The 16,921-nt window shown below is 38.3% G+C and overlaps 1 protein-coding gene across 1 annotated transcript; it reads right to left on the bottom strand.

Annotated features, from left to right (window-relative positions):
• Window positions 1-9,007: 9,007 nt before the first annotated feature.
• On the bottom strand, window positions 9,008-10,071 carry LOC110299250 (olfactory receptor 688). The gene has a single exon (XM_021168904.1). The coding sequence runs from the start codon at window positions 10,051-10,053 to the stop codon at window positions 9,091-9,093; it is 963 nt and encodes a 320-aa protein (XP_021024563.1). The 5' UTR covers window positions 10,054-10,071; the 3' UTR covers window positions 9,008-9,090.
• Between the last annotated feature and the right edge of the window lie 6,850 nt (window positions 10,072-16,921).

Raw genomic sequence — 16,921 nt, 5'->3', positions numbered from 1 at the left:
ATCTACACATTGGTCTTCCCTCTTCTTGATTTTCTTGTGTTTTGCAAATTGTATCTAAGTTTCTGGGCTAATATCCACTTATCAGTGAGTGTATATCTAATGACTTCTTTTGTGATTGGGTTACCTCACTAAGGATGATATCCTCCAGATACACCCATTTGTCCAAGAATTTCATAAATTCATCGTTTCAAAAATTATTTCAGTGCTATAAAAGGGCATATGGAATGATTTTTAGCATGCTTTGAATTTTATTGCAAATAAATTACTATTCTATGGAATTCATATTTAGACATAGTCTTTTCTATTTCCTCTTTCTCCCTCCTAATCTGCATCCCCACCCTTCATTCTCATTTTGCTCTGGTGTTAAGGATCCTATCTAGGGCTCCAGGCATACTAGGCACACTTTAACACAGAGCTAACCCTCATCTGTCTCTTGGTTTTCTGAACATTGTAGTCACCTAGAGAAATATCAACTCTGTCCTTGTGCAGATGAGGAAAGAAATTTGAGAGGTTGGTAAATTGAAAATAACTTAATTCCTTCTTGGCCTTGGGATTTTTGTTGTCAAGTAGAACACGTTCTTCAAGCAGAATTAGAATTTATTTGTTTATAGGACAGAAAGGCTTAGAAACTAGATATTTGGCATGCATGAAGGATATCAAGTCTTCATTCTGATTCAGATAATCATATAACATTTCCATGTTGTTTTAGCAGAAGGGAACATGACCAATATATGTTGTGTGACTTAGAAAGTCATCTTCTATTCAGATGGCATGTATGTGCAGATTCCTTTCTAGGCTGTGGAAATATAGATGTATCCTGATAGGATGGAATATGTAAGTGATGAATACTTTCTTCTATCCTCTCTCACTCCTTACTGTTTTATATTATATTATATTACTTATATTACATATGATATATTATATTCTTACATATAAACTCTGCTTCATATGAAAAATGGTATCCTGATTTTGTGCATCCAGTTGATTGACAGCATCACTTCTTACCATTAAGGGAACTCCTCACCTAAGTTGTAAATTGGGGTGCATCACATACAACATCAAACACTTAGGGTGTATGGAGAGCTCTTAGTGTTGCTTCAAGGATATTGGCAAGAATATTTGACATTGGTCTAGAACAAGAAAGTAGGCTCAAGATAAATACAGCTGAAGAATGTGTTCCTTGTATCTTGATCATCTTGATAAGGCCATGGATACAGTGATCTCAGGACTTTTGTTTATGCCTTGTTTGTTTTTGACCAAGAACTGACCCCATTTGTTGCATATACTTAGAATGGTATTTAAACAGCTAGGGAAAAATAAACTTACTTCAGCACTTGCTGGAGTCATATTATAGTATTGTCTAATTGTCTTTTCTTTCTTTAATCCTCACTCCCCTCCTCTACCTCCCTTGAGACTGTGTTGACTGGCTGAGTGAGCTTGGTCAAGGGAGTAAAGGATAAGAAATAGGACACCTAGGGCATTGCCATTGACATTTGGTAAGGCTCAGGAGCAAGGAAATAAAAAAGACAAGTGCAAATGGAAGATGCTTTCCTACTCCCCTCTCTACTCCCCCAGCTTTTTCACAGCTGAGTCAACTTCATGAACTGTCTCAACTTTTGGTTAGATCTAAACAGTTTTCCACATGCCCTGGGAAAATAGCCCATTTTTGGGGTAAATAAAATATTTGTCAGTATTAAGGTGAATATTTTCTGCTGTTTTCTAGTTACAATCAGTATCTGGTTGTGAATGTTAGAATAGGTTAGAATAGAAAAGGCTTATATGTGGTCTGGAATAACGTATAACTTTGTAGGCTCCCTGGGATCATACAAACATCCACAAGGAATGATGTGACAGTTTACTAAACATATCCCTTCTGAAAGGCAAAGTCATAGTTCTGCTGCTTGCTGGGGCTGGAACATTCCCTCATTGTTCTATTGCATCCTTCACTGCCTAAGTTTGGCTGTCTGAAATTTGCTCTATAGACCAGGCTGACCCTGAACTTGGAGATCTGCTTACCTCTGTCTCCTAGGATTAAATGCACATACCACCATGCCTGAATCTAAGCTTTTCATAGCCATCGTGCTTCAAGATCTGGATCACAAGTCTGTGTCCTCCATTTCTGGATTGTAGTTCATTCCAGATTAAAAGTCCAAATGAAAAAAATTATCAAGTAATAATAACATATAACATGATATAATTATTCCTTGTTTAATGGCAAATTCATAAACAATAAGATTAGCTGGGTGGAATCTTGCTCCAAAGTCAGCACTCCTTTAAGCGTTTATTTCTTGAACACAGGATTTAGGTCCATTACATTTCCTGGCAACCTTTTATTACTTGAAGTATACATTTTCTATTTTTTTTTCTTTCAAAGCTTGCTATGTTTGGTCAAAACACTCTTAATTGGAATAAACCAGAGGACAGAGTCTATGCCGGGCATTTCTGAGACTTGCTTTGTCAATACAATTAATTGAAACACCTCACCTTAGCCTTAAGTAGTTTCCTCAGACAAGGGCAGAAAGCAGCAACATTTTTCACCAAAACATCTGAAGAACATTCTCTAGAGTTCAAATCACCCTCAGCATCACTGTGTTCCATATTTTGAAGTGGAAATTTATGGTTACATTAGAGACTCAGTTGTGTTATGTGATTTTTTTTTTTTTTTTTTTTTTTAGGGTTTCTCATCATATTCCAAGTCCTACAGCTGTATTATAAGAGGATGCTTTGTTGAGGTAGACACATGAGATGGGGTTTTGCTGAGCACAGTTTTTTTTTTTTTTTTGGAAGCTGTCTGGTGAAAGAGCATGTGATGTTTTCCTGGAGTGGTCACTTGAGAAAACACATGATGATTGGAAAGAGTTTGGTTCACCTTGCAATTCTTCCATGGTCATTGGTCTTTGAGGATAATGGTCTTTGCTGATGATGCCCTGCACTGGTTTGCCTTGCCCTCCAGCACTGATCTTTGGTTGTTTTGAGTTCATTGACAGAAATGTACCAGTGAACTTACCTTGCTGCTTTCACGGACTTGTGCTGATTCACCAATCCATTGAGCCTCTCTGTTTTTTTCTGAATTTAGCCGCTGCTACTGATTTGTGGATTGGACTGACATTGTGATTCCGCTGATATCCTGACAACAAAGATTAGAATCACCCCAAAGAACTACTTCTGAACAGGTCCATGTCCCCATTGTCTTATGATCCTTTTATTCTCCCCTAGCTTTAGTTGGTGGTCTATAAGGGAGGTTAAGTATTTAAGAGCCCTTATTAAAGTAGTTTTTGAAAAACCTAAACCTATAATATTCCTACAGGATGGTACATTAAGTTCCACTTAAAGAATTCTATGGCTTTCCAAATCCAAAGCCCTCAAATCCACATTCCTCCAAACAAAAACATGGTCAGGCCTATCACAACAATATCCAAATCCCTGGTATCAACTTCTGTCCTAGTAAGGCTTTCCATTGCTGTGAAGAGACACCATGACCAAGGCAGCTCTTATAAAGGACATCATTTAATTGGGGTGAGCTTACAGTTTTAGAGGTTCAGTCCATTAACATCATGGCAGGAAGCATGGTAGTGTCCAGGCAGACACCATAGAAGGAACTGGAAGTTTTGCATCTTGATCTGATTGCAGCCTGGAAAGACTGTCTTCCAGTGAGTTAAGAGGAGGGTCTTACAGCCCACCCCCACAGTGACACACTTCCTCCAACAAGGCCACACCTATTCCAAAAAGACCACTCCCTTGGCCAAGCATATTCAAACCACTACACAAGGTCAGTAAAGAATTGTGTTGGAATTTTAATAGGAATTGTATTGAATTTGTAGATTAATTTGATAGGATGATTATTTTTAATATGTTAACTCTACTAATCAATGTGTATGGGAGATTGGTTCATCTTCTGATAACTTTTTCCATCTCTTTCTTTAAAGACTTGAGGATTTTGTTACATAAGTCCTTCACTTGCTTTTATTATTTGTGACTACTATGAAGGATCTTGTTTTCCTGATTTCTTTCTCAGCCCATTTGTATATAAGAGGGCTTCTGATTTTTTGAGTTAATCTTGTATGCAGCCACAGTGCTGAAGGTGTTTATCAGCAATAGGAGTTCCATAGTAGAATTTTGGGGCCAGTTATGTACACTATCACATGAAAATCAATATGGCAGTTACTCAGAAAATTGGGAATCAGTGTACCTCAAGACCCAGCTATACCACTCATAGGCATATATGCAAAGGATGTTCCATCTTACCACAATGACATTTACTCAACCATGTTTACTGTGGCTTTATTCATAAGATCCAGAAACTGAAAGCAGCAGAGATAGACATTCTTCAACAGAAGAATGGATAAAAAAAAATGTAGTACATTTACATAATGTATTATTACTTCGCTGTTAAAAAATGACACAGGAAACGTGTAACCAGATCATCCTCAATGAGGTAACCCAGACCCAGAGAGACAAGCATGATGTGTACTCACTTATAAGTGGACATTAGCTGTTAAGTACAGGATAATCACACTCCACTCCACAGACCCAAAGAGGCTAAGTAACAAGGAGGGCTCCAGGGAGGGACATATGGATCTCCCTGGAAAGGGAAATCATATCAACCTTATGGGTAGACGGGGGCCAGTGGGTCTGAGAACAAGAGGGATCAGGTAGGGGATGGAGGGGTGGAGGGTGAGAATACTGCAAAAGATGAATAGAAATAGGGGGCATTTAGGGGATAGTATATAAACCTAGTATAGTGGAGCCTTCCTGTAACCTATGAGGGTGACTGTAGGGAGGACTCCTAGTAAGGGAGGATGCAGAGACTGAACCAGCCATCTTCTGTAACCAGGCAAGGCTTCCAGTGATGGGACTGGGACACCAACCCAGATACAAAATTTTTGGCTCACCACCTGTCCTGACTGGGTTGGGAAGTGCTGGGATAATGATGTATCAGAGCGTGTAGGAATGGCCAACCAATAAATGGTCTAAATTGCAGACCAAGCCAGGAGATGAAGCCCAGGTTGAACACTGCTTGGATGGCTAGAAACTGGAAGGTAGATGGCCCAGAGACTTAGGATGGAATCAAATATGAAAAAATTGAAATGATTCCTAATGCTATTCTGCTATACTCATAGATCAGTGTCTAGACCAATTATCATAAGAGGCACTTTCTTCTGCAGCTTGGAGCTCTATAAGCTTGGAGCAGATTTAGAGATGCTCAGTCAAACATTAGGCAGAGCCCAGGTAACTCTGTGGAGGAAGAATTTTCAGATTCAGAGAGATCAAGGACAATGTGAGAACATGGCTCACAGAATCAACTAAGCAGGGCTCTTTGGGACTCACAGAGAAAGAAGCAGCACTGCTGGAGCCTACATGGGTCTGCACTAGGTCCTCTCAGTACAGTTGTGGTTGTTTAGCTTTGGATTCTTATGGCGCTCCTAACAGTGGGAATTGGGGTTATCTTTGGCTCTTTTAGCCATTTTTAGCACTCTTTTTTTCTCTTATTGGGTTGCTATACCCAGCCCTGTTATGAGGGTTTATGCCTCATCTTATTACACCTTGTTATATATTTGGCTGATACCCCTAGGGAACTTCCCTTTTCTGAAGGGAAACATTAGAGCAATGAATTGGGGCAGGGGGCAGAGGAAGTATGTGCCGGAGAACTGAAAGGAGTTGAGCAAATTTCTGAAACAATTGCTCTGAGAAAAGGGAGAGTAGGGAGCTATATCTGGGAATAAACATTTTTTTAAAGTTTTGTCAGACTTTAAGGGCTTGTTAATGGCTTGATTTATGTTGCAGCTTTTTCTTCAGACATCATAGGGAATGATGGTTTATAGTTTTCTAAGTTGCTTCCCTGTCTTCCTACTAAATTTCCATTATTTTAGGATCACTTTTACTCTCTATTGATCTAAGAGTTATGAATGGCATCACAGAACTGCCTTGAATTTTCTTTATGTGCTATTTCATTAATTAATAGGCTAAAAGAGTCTCACTGCTCCTCTTAGCATTAGACCATCAGTTTTGGTTTGTAGGCCTGCAGAATCCAAGAATTGGGAAGTCATGGAGGCATCTACCCAAAGATAGACCTGAGAGGATAAGCAGTGTAACAGAATCTCCATAGGCAGACCTTGAGATGACAGTGCATATAACCATGAAAGCAGGTAAGAGCTATATTCAAGACACTTACAAGGCATAGATGCCAAGAACTTTGAAGATATTCTGAGGAAAGAAAGCTCCCCAGTAAGCAGAACTAACCCAAAAGAGATGCCCTGTGAACTATTCCCAGGGAACCCATGGAATGGGGCTCTCTCAGACCTTTAGATTTTATAACAGACAACCATGTGCCCTTGATGATGGACATGGAGTTTCAAGTTCATGCCTCTCTTGCTGGTTTTGATCTTGTTAATGTCCCTCCTCTCTAGAATGAGCATGTTTGTTCTCTACCATTGCATTTTGAAGTGTGTAATTTTCTTTCTGGTTATTTTTAGGTTCACAGGAAGAATCTGCCTTGAGTCTCAAGGGGGACTTGGAACTTTGAGAAATGTTGAAATATTGAAATCTTAGGAACTCATGAAAGTCTATGCATTTTGCATTAGGAGATGAATATATATTGATGGACATGGGTCTTTGTGGTTTAGGCATAAAATGGTATAGTTAAGATATGAAGATTCTTCTCAAAAGGCTCATATGTTGAAGGCATGGTCCCTAGCTCATGGCAATATTGAGAGGCAATTGGATTATAAAAGTATGAACATCATCAACAAATTAATCGATTGATAGGTTTATAGGTGCATCAGCTCTTACGAAATGGTGCCTAGTTAAAGCACATAGGTTACTTGGAGCATGGACTCAAAGGGTTTTGTCCATAAACCTCTACTCTCTCTACTTTCTGAAGACCATGAAATGACCAACTTTCTAACTTACTTTCTTTCTTTCTTTCTTTCTTTCTTTCTTTCTTTCTTTCTTTCTTTCTTTCTTTTTTTGACCAACTTTCTTATACATGTCTTTTTGCTCTGATACTTCTGCCTTGCCACAGACATGAAAGCAATGGAGCCAGCTGAGCATCACCTGAAAATATAAGACCAAAGTTTTTCTTCTTGAAGTTGTTCTTTTCAAACACTTTGTGACAATGAAGGAACGTGACTAACATAGTCTTAGTATGATTGAAAAACTTTAGAGAAATGCACACTGTAAAATTCTGTCTTATCCACAGAGGATGATCACACCATCTAACTTACTTTCCTGAAGGAAGGATGATTCAACTGCTTAACTGTCAGTGGTCTAAACTTCTCACATTTGGGTTTCCAAATTATTGGCACAGTTGTTCTTTTCCCAGAATCTATCATAATGCCATGGTATTGTGTCAGGAAATCTATACCTTGTCCTGATCCAATATTTCATCTTTGTTACTCCACTCTTGGATATTTAAATAGGTAACAAAAAGAAATTTAGTCTATTCATTCCCTGTTCTAGTCAAGCATCACTTTCCTATAGAACTTCTATTGTGCTTTATGTGCCAGTGAATATTGAACTCCACAGAACTTTTATATTTCACTAAAGAAGTTTAAATCAAGTTGAGTGCTTTATTATTTTTTTAATACATTGCTTTATTCTTTGTAGAACTCCAGGGCAAATTAATTCGAGAGTTTGTGAACTGAAGAAAGAAACCCTGTTCAACTCTTACTAGATAGTTACATGGAGTGTGTCCTTTAGAGGATTTGGAAGTACTATAGTTTACAGTGATGGAGAATTTCTTCTGGTTTCTTTGTTTACCTCAAGAATTGACGAACCCTTATCTGGAACCAGAGACCATGGCTATGCCCAGATTTTCATCTTCTAAAAGTTGCTCTTTAAATTTTTGCTCTGTAATGTTACATTTCAGAACAAAAAGGCAATGTAGAATCGAACATTTCATCTTCTCCAAAGAAAGAGAAAAATCAGTTTTTCACAGGAATATTTTTCTCTTTTATACATGAACTTCATACAAACTTCTATTTTTTGGTCTTTTTTGAAGGGGAATGTGGGGCTAGTGGATATGGGGTAGATAGGAGGTAGGAGGGACTGGAAGAAGTGGAGGGAGGGGAGGATGTGGTCAGGATATATTATTGTATAAAAGAAGAAAAATAAAAGGATAAAAAGGGATAAACCCCCCTTCTGGTTTCTCTTCACTGTAGACATGTATTGGCAATATGTTATTACTTAGTCTTATTTTAGTGTTTGGCAGGGTTTCAGAGTCCAAGTGTTTGTCATGTGGTTAAACACAATTCTTGCACACTGTTCAAATGCTTTTCAGAAAGTATCTACCAGGGCCTGTAGTTGTATCTCAGTCATAACATCTGAATATTCACACTCCTGATAGACTTTCTGTCCCATAGTCAAGTTGTAGTCATGAACATCCTCCTTTTGTTTTTAAACACTTTTTGTTTAGATTATTTCATTTTATATTATGTATATGAGTATCTTGCTTGTATGTACTTTTAGGTACCAAGTGCATACTCAAATATCCCAGAAGAAGGTATCAGATCCCCTGTGACTGTAATTAAGCACAACTGTGCACCACTATGTGGGTGCTGGGAATCAAACTCTGGTCCTCTACAAGGGCAAAAAGTGCTTTTTAAGTCATCTCTGTGGATCCCATCTTCCTCCTTTTGATGGATGCAGAATTGATTATTCCATTGTTGCCATTCGCCTCTACTTCCATGCTCTATATGGCATTTTACTAAAAGATGAGAATATATAATCTTACCTTGTTTTAATATCTTAACTTTTGAAAACTAATAATGAGGTGCATGGAGAGAAAAGGTTAAGAGGAGAGACTGTGGTGATGATTTGGGTTCAAATCTCATGTTTTAACTTCCTCATCAGCCTTGGGAAAGTTTCCCAATCCATTTTTCACCTCTGCAGAACTTACAAAGAATAGTAGCTACATCATACACTATCATGGGCAGTAAGAAGGAACATTTATGAAAAGCTTCCAGCAGCACTTTACACATACAGTGTAAACTTGAGTAGATGCCCCTGGAAGTTGTGGTGGAATTTTAATAAGGTATTTTAGGGTCCAAGTCTATACTTCCTTTTTCCTGCATTCAGTGTTATTTCACTGGTTTACTTCCTGGACACATAATGACTCAAGTCAAAAACCTTCCGGAAGCCCACCTTCAGCTCCTGTGTCCTAAGGGCATATACCATGGGGTTAAGGGATGGAGGGATAACAATATGCATCACATTGAGAAGAACAGGGATGAGGGGAACCCTTCTTCCTGCTAGGTGAGTAACAGATAGTATAACAATAGCTGTGTAGTAAAACATAATGAGGATGAGGTGGGAGCTGCAGGTACTGAGGGCCTTAGATACTGCCTCAGTGGAGTTCAGCCTCAGCACTGAGCGAATAATCAAAGCATAGGAAACACAGACCAGAATCATGTCAATTCCAAGTATCAACCAGGCCAATGTCAACTGGTAGTCCCTGTTAACAGTGATATCATCACAGGCCAGACTAATGACCCCCAAGTTAGAGCAAAGGCAGTGGTCTATTTCATTTCTGGAGCAGTACTGTCTCTGGGCAGCTAGTACAGGCACTGGGATGGTTAACAGGCCACTCCTGAGCAGCATGGACAGTGTGGCTTTGATTACAAAAGCTTCAGTGACTATGGAAGGATACTGGAGGGGATAACAAATGGCTACATATCTATCTATTGCCATGCATAGAAAGACACCTGACTCCATGGACATAAAAGTGTGGATAGCATAGATCTGAGCAAAACACTCAGGGAGGCTGATGGTCTTGGCATCAAACCACAAGATGGCCAGGATCTTGGGCATGCTGGTGGTAGCCAAGCCAATATCTACTACAGCCAAGATACCAAGAAACTGATACATTGGCTGATGCAGGTTAGGCTCAAGGTAGATGGTGATCAAGATAAGGAGATTAGCACCAAGAGCTACAATATAAAGCAGAGCCATAGGCAAGGACAACCAGATCTGGAATTCATGAATGCCTGGGAATCCCAGCAGAATGAACTCAGAGACTTGGACCTCTGAGCTGTTGGTTGCATGCTTAGTACCCATTTCATGGATGTCTTGTTCTCAGCATCTACCTGTAAATCGAGGAAAAATAAAAATATGTTCATTTTTATCTAGGCTTAAGGTAGTGATATAGGTCTCACCCATAATCTTGTGGTCTTTTGAACATACTGAATTCTCAATAATATTTTTAATTTGGGGGGGAGCACTGACTTGGAAGGGACAATGAGTCAGATGTAAAGTGAATAAGTAAAAAAAAAGAAAAGAAGACCTTTAGAAAATTCCAGATAGGAACAAAAGAACCTAAACATTGATTATTTTTATTATTTTCTCCATTTTCTGTTTGGTTATTTTCACATTGCTGTGAAATATCCACTTAGTCCTCTATTTAAATAAAATGTAAAATATTTTTATTCCATTATTTAAAGAAGTAAAAGCTACATACAATTATTCTTTTTTCAAAAATACTTACCAATATTAATTTCTAAATGGCTATTAACTCTTAATGGTTGACTTTTTGGTTTATAGCATAAGGAGATTACATGGAGTTGATTTTTGTATCAATGAGAGGTATGTAAACAAATTTATTTTGAATAATTAAGCATAGGTTCTGTATCTCCCATCAAATGATTAGGATGCCTCTTTAGTCATATAATGAAGACACATGTAGATATACATGTGTGTGTATAGACTCACACACAGCACAATTCTGTCCTGAGAATCCACTGTTTCTACTTTTGATTACTTTTGTATAAAGATCAGTAAGAGTAATAGATATGAAATGTTATTCCTTTCACTGTTCTCTTCAATTTTAATTCTCATCCATGTACTCATTATCAGATTAACTTCAGAATTTTTGTGTTGGGTTATAAAATAGCACCAGTAATTTGGGCTTGCATATGGATGACTGTTTGGAAAAAAGAGTCACATTAGTATCATGTTTTTCATTCATAAACATAGATTATTCCTTCCTTCATTTACCTTTTTAAAAATCCTCGTTAAAAATTTGAATGGGGGTGGGGATGCTAGAGTGGTGAGGCAGGAGTGGGTGGGTAGGTGGAGGAGCACCCTCACAGAGGCAAAGGGGTGGGGAGATGGGATGGTGGGTTTGTGGAGGGGAGACTGGGAAGGGGACACCATTTGAAATGTAAATAAATAAAATAATCAATAATACATTTGAACTGGGTAGCTCTGTGAGCAAGCATGCTTACTGCTCTTCAGGACTGGATTTGAGTTCTCAGCTTCACTCACATCAGGTGCTCTCAAAGACCTGTAATTCCATTTCCAGGAGACATGACACCTTTTTCTGGACTCTGAGAGCAGCCCCCAGACATGTGCAATCACACACACACACACACACACACACACACACACACACACACACACACGTAATAAAAAATAAAGTTTCAGGATCTTGGTTTGTGATGTTCTTATAATTATTAATATTTTGAGATCTTTTTAAAGCAGTATGGTTATTTCTCTATATAATGTATAAACATATACTTTTCTGACATATGATCAATTGCTGAGTTGATCTGTATATTCTTATTTTTGTTATTTCTTTTTGTAAACAGGTCACAGTCCAGTTTCTTACTGACCTGGGCCAGTAAAGGCTCTAGTTCATAGACATGTCTTCTTGATTTTCCATGAAGATCTCACATGATTTAATAAATTCATTTACAGCTCTTACCTCTTTCAGGAAAAACAAGCAAACAAAAAAACAATCACTATTCCTCGTCAACATAACTTTTTTTTTAAAGTAACTTTAATAAGCTTGTGCTGTTACTATTTTATATGAATTTGTTTACTTTTTGAGATTGAGTGTCATATATTCCAAGCTGGCTTCAATCTGACTCTGTATCCAAAGGTGACTTGAAACTCCTGATCCTTCTTCCTCCACATCATAAGTGCTGGGATTACAGCATCATGCCCAACTAAGACTATGCTCCCTTTAAAAGCTCTGTTTTTTAAAAATCTTGTATTGTAGCAAGTAAGCAATTACTGCTGTCTAAATGTACCTTATATATCTTATTTTACACATTTCAGTTTTGCTTTTATCTTCTATATCATCCCTTTTAGGAAAGTATTGTTAATTTCTACAATTTCTCATTGGTATTGCTTCTAAAGCATTTATTTAATATGTAGAACAAAAATTGCATAGAATAGTATTTTCTTCCTTCTAAATATTTGTATCCCTTAATTTTTGCTTCCTGTCTCACTAAAATGGTTACAAGTTCATGAATAGAATATCAGTGTAAACCAATAACATTATGAGCACATGTCAGCCTTGTTTTTAATTTATGTTAATGAGACTTAAGATAGGACTTACATCAAATACAATATTTTATTATTGTTTTGCATTTGAAATATATCTTATATCAAACGTCTTAAAATAATCTTTGGAGTTTTTTGTTACTGCTCTGAGGAAACTGGTTGTAGAGCATTAGATGTCCGCTGGCCTGTCACTCACAGCTCAGTCTAGGCTTCAGCTCTGTTCCTTTCCTACTTTTCTGACCATAGATCCCAATCTTTATTTAAATGAGGAGCTGAGAGATGGGAGGTATTGAAGATGATGAATTTTAAAAAGAAAAGAAACAAGTTGTAGAAACCAGAAATGAGGTCTGTAGTCAGAGACGAGGACTGAACTACAGGGTAGGGACTCTGTTGCCTCACCACTCAGCGATCAGGACTGAATTTAAGGCAGGGACTCTGTCCTATCCCCTCTGAACCTGCAGGCTTGCTTACCTCTTCAGGAGGTTGTGATGATGCTCCCTGTTACAGGGTCCTGCAGCAGCTTCTGCTTCCCATGCTACTGTACCTGTGCTCAGCCTCCCATCCCGAACACACCCCTTCTCTTATTTCTCACACCTGGAGTTGGGGGATTTAGTATAACTCCCCAAGTTGCCTGCTTCTGAGGTGCAGATTCTTGGTTCTTCCTTACTCTATTCTCAGGAGTTCAATATTTCACATGTTACCTTGGCAATATGACTCAAGAGCTTTTTGGCAAGTAGCCCTGGTCCCAGGAGCATCCTAATAGACTATTACTCTAACACTCCAGGTTCTTCAGGCATGAACTCACTCCACTCTCGTCAATCATCCCCCTAATTATAGGAAAGTTTTAATAGTATGATTGTTATCTTTTTCTTTCAACACTTTTTAAAGATGTATTTATTTATTATATGCAAGTATACTGTAGCTGTCTTCAGATTCTCCAGAAGAGGGAGTCAGATCTCATTATGGTTGGTTGTGAGCCACAATGTGGGGTTTGAACTCAGGACCTGCAGAAGAGCAGTCAGTGCTCTTAACCGCTGAGCCATCTCTCCAGCCCTGATTGATATCTTTAATCAATATCTCTTCTAAAAGGCTACAGTGTATTGATTTCCTATTATTTGAGCTCTGAAGACTTTTAAATCTTACCACCATTTCTTTTTTTTTTTTAAAGCCATGTATTATTGTTGTTAAGGACTTCACAATGCCCAAGGCGATTTCCTCTCTTTTACGACAAATTTTGATGCTAATTTAGAATGTAGAGCAATGAGATTACTTTTCTTGACAGAGTTACCAATAATTTTTGTAAAGGCTCTTCTGTGTGCTAGTTTTCACTAACCAATATATTTTGGAAAGAAATGAATTTACTCAGTGGTAATTGATGTTGGGGTGCTAGACAGACGACTCAGTGTTTAAGAGTACTGATTGCTCTTCAAGAGGACTTGGTTTCAATTTCCAGCACCCATATGGTGACCCACCACCATCTGTAACTCCAGTTCCAGGGGATCTGATGCCTTCCATAGGCATCTGACACATATTTAAGTGGTGCACAGACATACATTCAGGAAGTACATTCATGTACAGATAAAATTAAATACATCTTTAAAACGTACTCAATGTTTTTATGGTATTAGTGAATTTATATCACTATAATATAATGACATGGAATTATGCAGATGCTTGGGTAAAAGATGATGAATTGGTGATGCTGTATGAAATCAATGTTGAATGTCAGAACAACAAAATGAACCCCAGTAGGGCAGACTGTATTACAAAATGTGTATTTTGGGGAGGAGGGTCTTATTGATGTTCATCAGAACAAACACCTCTAAGTTCAGAGGTACACTGAACTCAACAAGTTAATGTTCTAGCCTACTTCCTGGAGGAGACTTCTAGGGTTTCTTAGATGAGTAGTCAGGAAGCTGCTGTAGTGGTACATGATGGGAAGTAAGTATAGGTAGACAGATGTAATCCTTGGCTGCTTCTCAAATCCAAAGTTGATGTGATGATTAGCTTTGACAATGAGAGTTGTAAGGCTACTATACACCTCTGTCCAGACTACTGTGGAGCTAGCTAGTGGGTTATATGTTGCCTTAGCATGTACTGTTATTTCCTGGTAGTGTGATAGTTTGTTTATGCTTTACCCAGGGAGTGCCACTCTTTGGAGGTGTAGCCCTGTTGAAGTAGGCATGTCACTGTGGGTGTGGCTTTAATCCTGCTCTCAAGTTGTCATAGCTGCCTAGAATTGAGTCTCCTTATAGCAGCCATTCAGATGAAAATGTAGAACTCTCAATTCTGCCTTTACCACACCTGTCTGGATGCTGCCATGCTATTGTCTTGATGATTATGGACTGAACCCCTGAACCTGTAAGTCAGCCCCAATTAAATGTTGTCTTTATACAGGTTGCCTTTGTCTGTTCACAGCAGTAAAACCCTAACTAAGACAGGTAGATATTCTGCATTTCAGTTCAATAACAAAAGATGAGATAGGGTCATGATTCTTACTAGTTTCTACTACAGTACCTGTATTGTTTTTTTTCCTCTGTGCCATGCAGTCCAGGAGAGCTGGCTTATGAACTTCCAGGAATCCTCCCATCTCTTCCCCACATCTTTATGTAGAGCTTGGGATTTACAAATGGTCATGCTACAAGTTCAACTTTCAATGTGGGTTCCAGGGATCTGAATTTGGATCCCCACACTCTTTGGTTAAGTGTTGGCAAGCAGTTGTGGCCACAGAACTGTCTCCTCAGCCCTAACTCTCATTTCCATTTCATTTTTTATTAGATATTTTCTTTATTTACATTTCAATTTTTATCCCCTGTCCTGGTTTACCCCACACCCAGAAGCCCCCTATCCCATCCTCCCTCCTCCTATGCTTTTTTTTTTTAACCCACCCATTCCCACTGCTTTCGATTCCCTTACACGGGGGCATCTGTTGAGCCTTCATAGGACCAAGGACCTCTCCTCCCATTGATGCCTGACAAGGCCAACCTCTGCTACACATGCAGCTGGAGCCATGTGTACTCTTTGGTTGATGCCTTAGTTCCTGCGAGCTCTGGGTGTAGTGGTGGTGGTGTCTGGTTGGTTGATATTGTTCTTCCTATGGGATTGCAAACTAGGCACAAACCCCAGTATCAAGCCTGGATAAGGCAACTTAGTAAGAGAAAAAGAGTCCCCAAAACAAGCAAAAGAATCAGAGACACCTGTTCTTTTACTTTTAGAATACCACACGCACTGCAAGTTAAACAACCATAGCATTTATACAGACTGTTCCACAATTTTAAGAGAAACTCAGACTTTTTAAAATCCATACATCATTAATCCATGTCAAAACTTCTTGACTGTGTTTATGTATTCCTTATTCCAATTTCTCTATGCTTTCTCCATTTTCTGACTTTAGTCATGCAGCCCATGCTCTCACCTATCCAATACCCTTTTATGGAAATGTTTAATTACTTGTCTGCATCTCAGTTTTGTTATGGTTCTGTCTTTAATTGTGTATCTTTCTGCTTTCAATCTTAGTGAAAATGGCCCATAACACAAGAAGACTTGCAGAGTTCCAATTGCAGTATTCATATCACAGAGGGTATTACTTGCAGTTCTATTATAAAAGACTTAATGATTAATAGCATATTAGGAATTTTTACAGAATAATAATTAGGAATCAAGAAATCAGTTGTTTGTATAGCATCATTACATAACAGTGCATCATTATAGATTTGCAGAAAATCTTTCCAGTAGGGTGGGCTAATTTCCAAGGATCATTAGATTAATTTTTATAAGGTCAGAAAAAGCATATCAGCTGCAAAAATCAATCTTGAGATGAGATTTCTGAAAGCCTTGCAATTCAGAATCCATTGCAGCTATGCAAATTATTTCCAAAGTGGCTGTACAAATTTGCATTTCCACCAGAAAGGAAGGAGTGTTGCTCTTCATCCTCACCAGCATGAGCTTTCACTTCTGTTTTTGATCTTAGCCATTCTGCTAGATATTAATGAGATCTCTAAGTAGTTTAGATTTACATTTCTCTGTTGGGTAAAGATGTTGAACATTGCATTAAGTTTATGTAGCCAGTCTGTTAGTCTATGTCTTTTTATTTGGGAATTGAGTCTATTGATATTAAGAGATATTAAGGAAAGTAATTGTTGCTTCCTGTTATTTTTGTTGTTAGAGTTGGGATTCTGTTCTTGCAGCTGTGTCCTTTTAGGTTTGTTGAAGGATTACTTTCTTGTTTTTTCTAGAGTGTAATCTCCATCCTTGTGTTGGTGTTTTCCCTTTATTATTCTTTGAAGGGTGGGATTTGTGGAAAGATACTGTGTGAATTTGGTTTTGTCATGGAATACTTTGTTTTCTCCATCTATGGTAATTGAGAGTTTTGCTGGGTATAGTAGCCTGGGCTGGCATTTGTGTTCTCTTAATGTCTGTATAACATCTGTCCAGGATCTTCTGGCTTTCATAGTCTCTGGTGAGAAATCTGGTGTAATTCTAATAGGTCTGCCTTTATATGTTACTTGACCTATTTTCCCTAACTGCTTTTAATATCTATCTTTATTTACTGCATTTGTTGTTCGGATTATTATGTGTTGGGAGGAATTTCTTTTCTGGTCCAGTCTATTTGGAGTTCTGTAGGCTTCTTGTATGTTCA

The sequence above is a fragment of the Mus caroli genome, chromosome 7 (genome assembly GCF_900094665.2).
Source record: "Mus caroli chromosome 7, CAROLI_EIJ_v1.1, whole genome shotgun sequence".
Classification (NCBI taxonomy): domain Eukaryota; kingdom Metazoa; phylum Chordata; class Mammalia; order Rodentia; family Muridae; genus Mus; species Mus caroli.
This window is presented reverse-complemented; position numbering and strand designations above follow the sequence as displayed.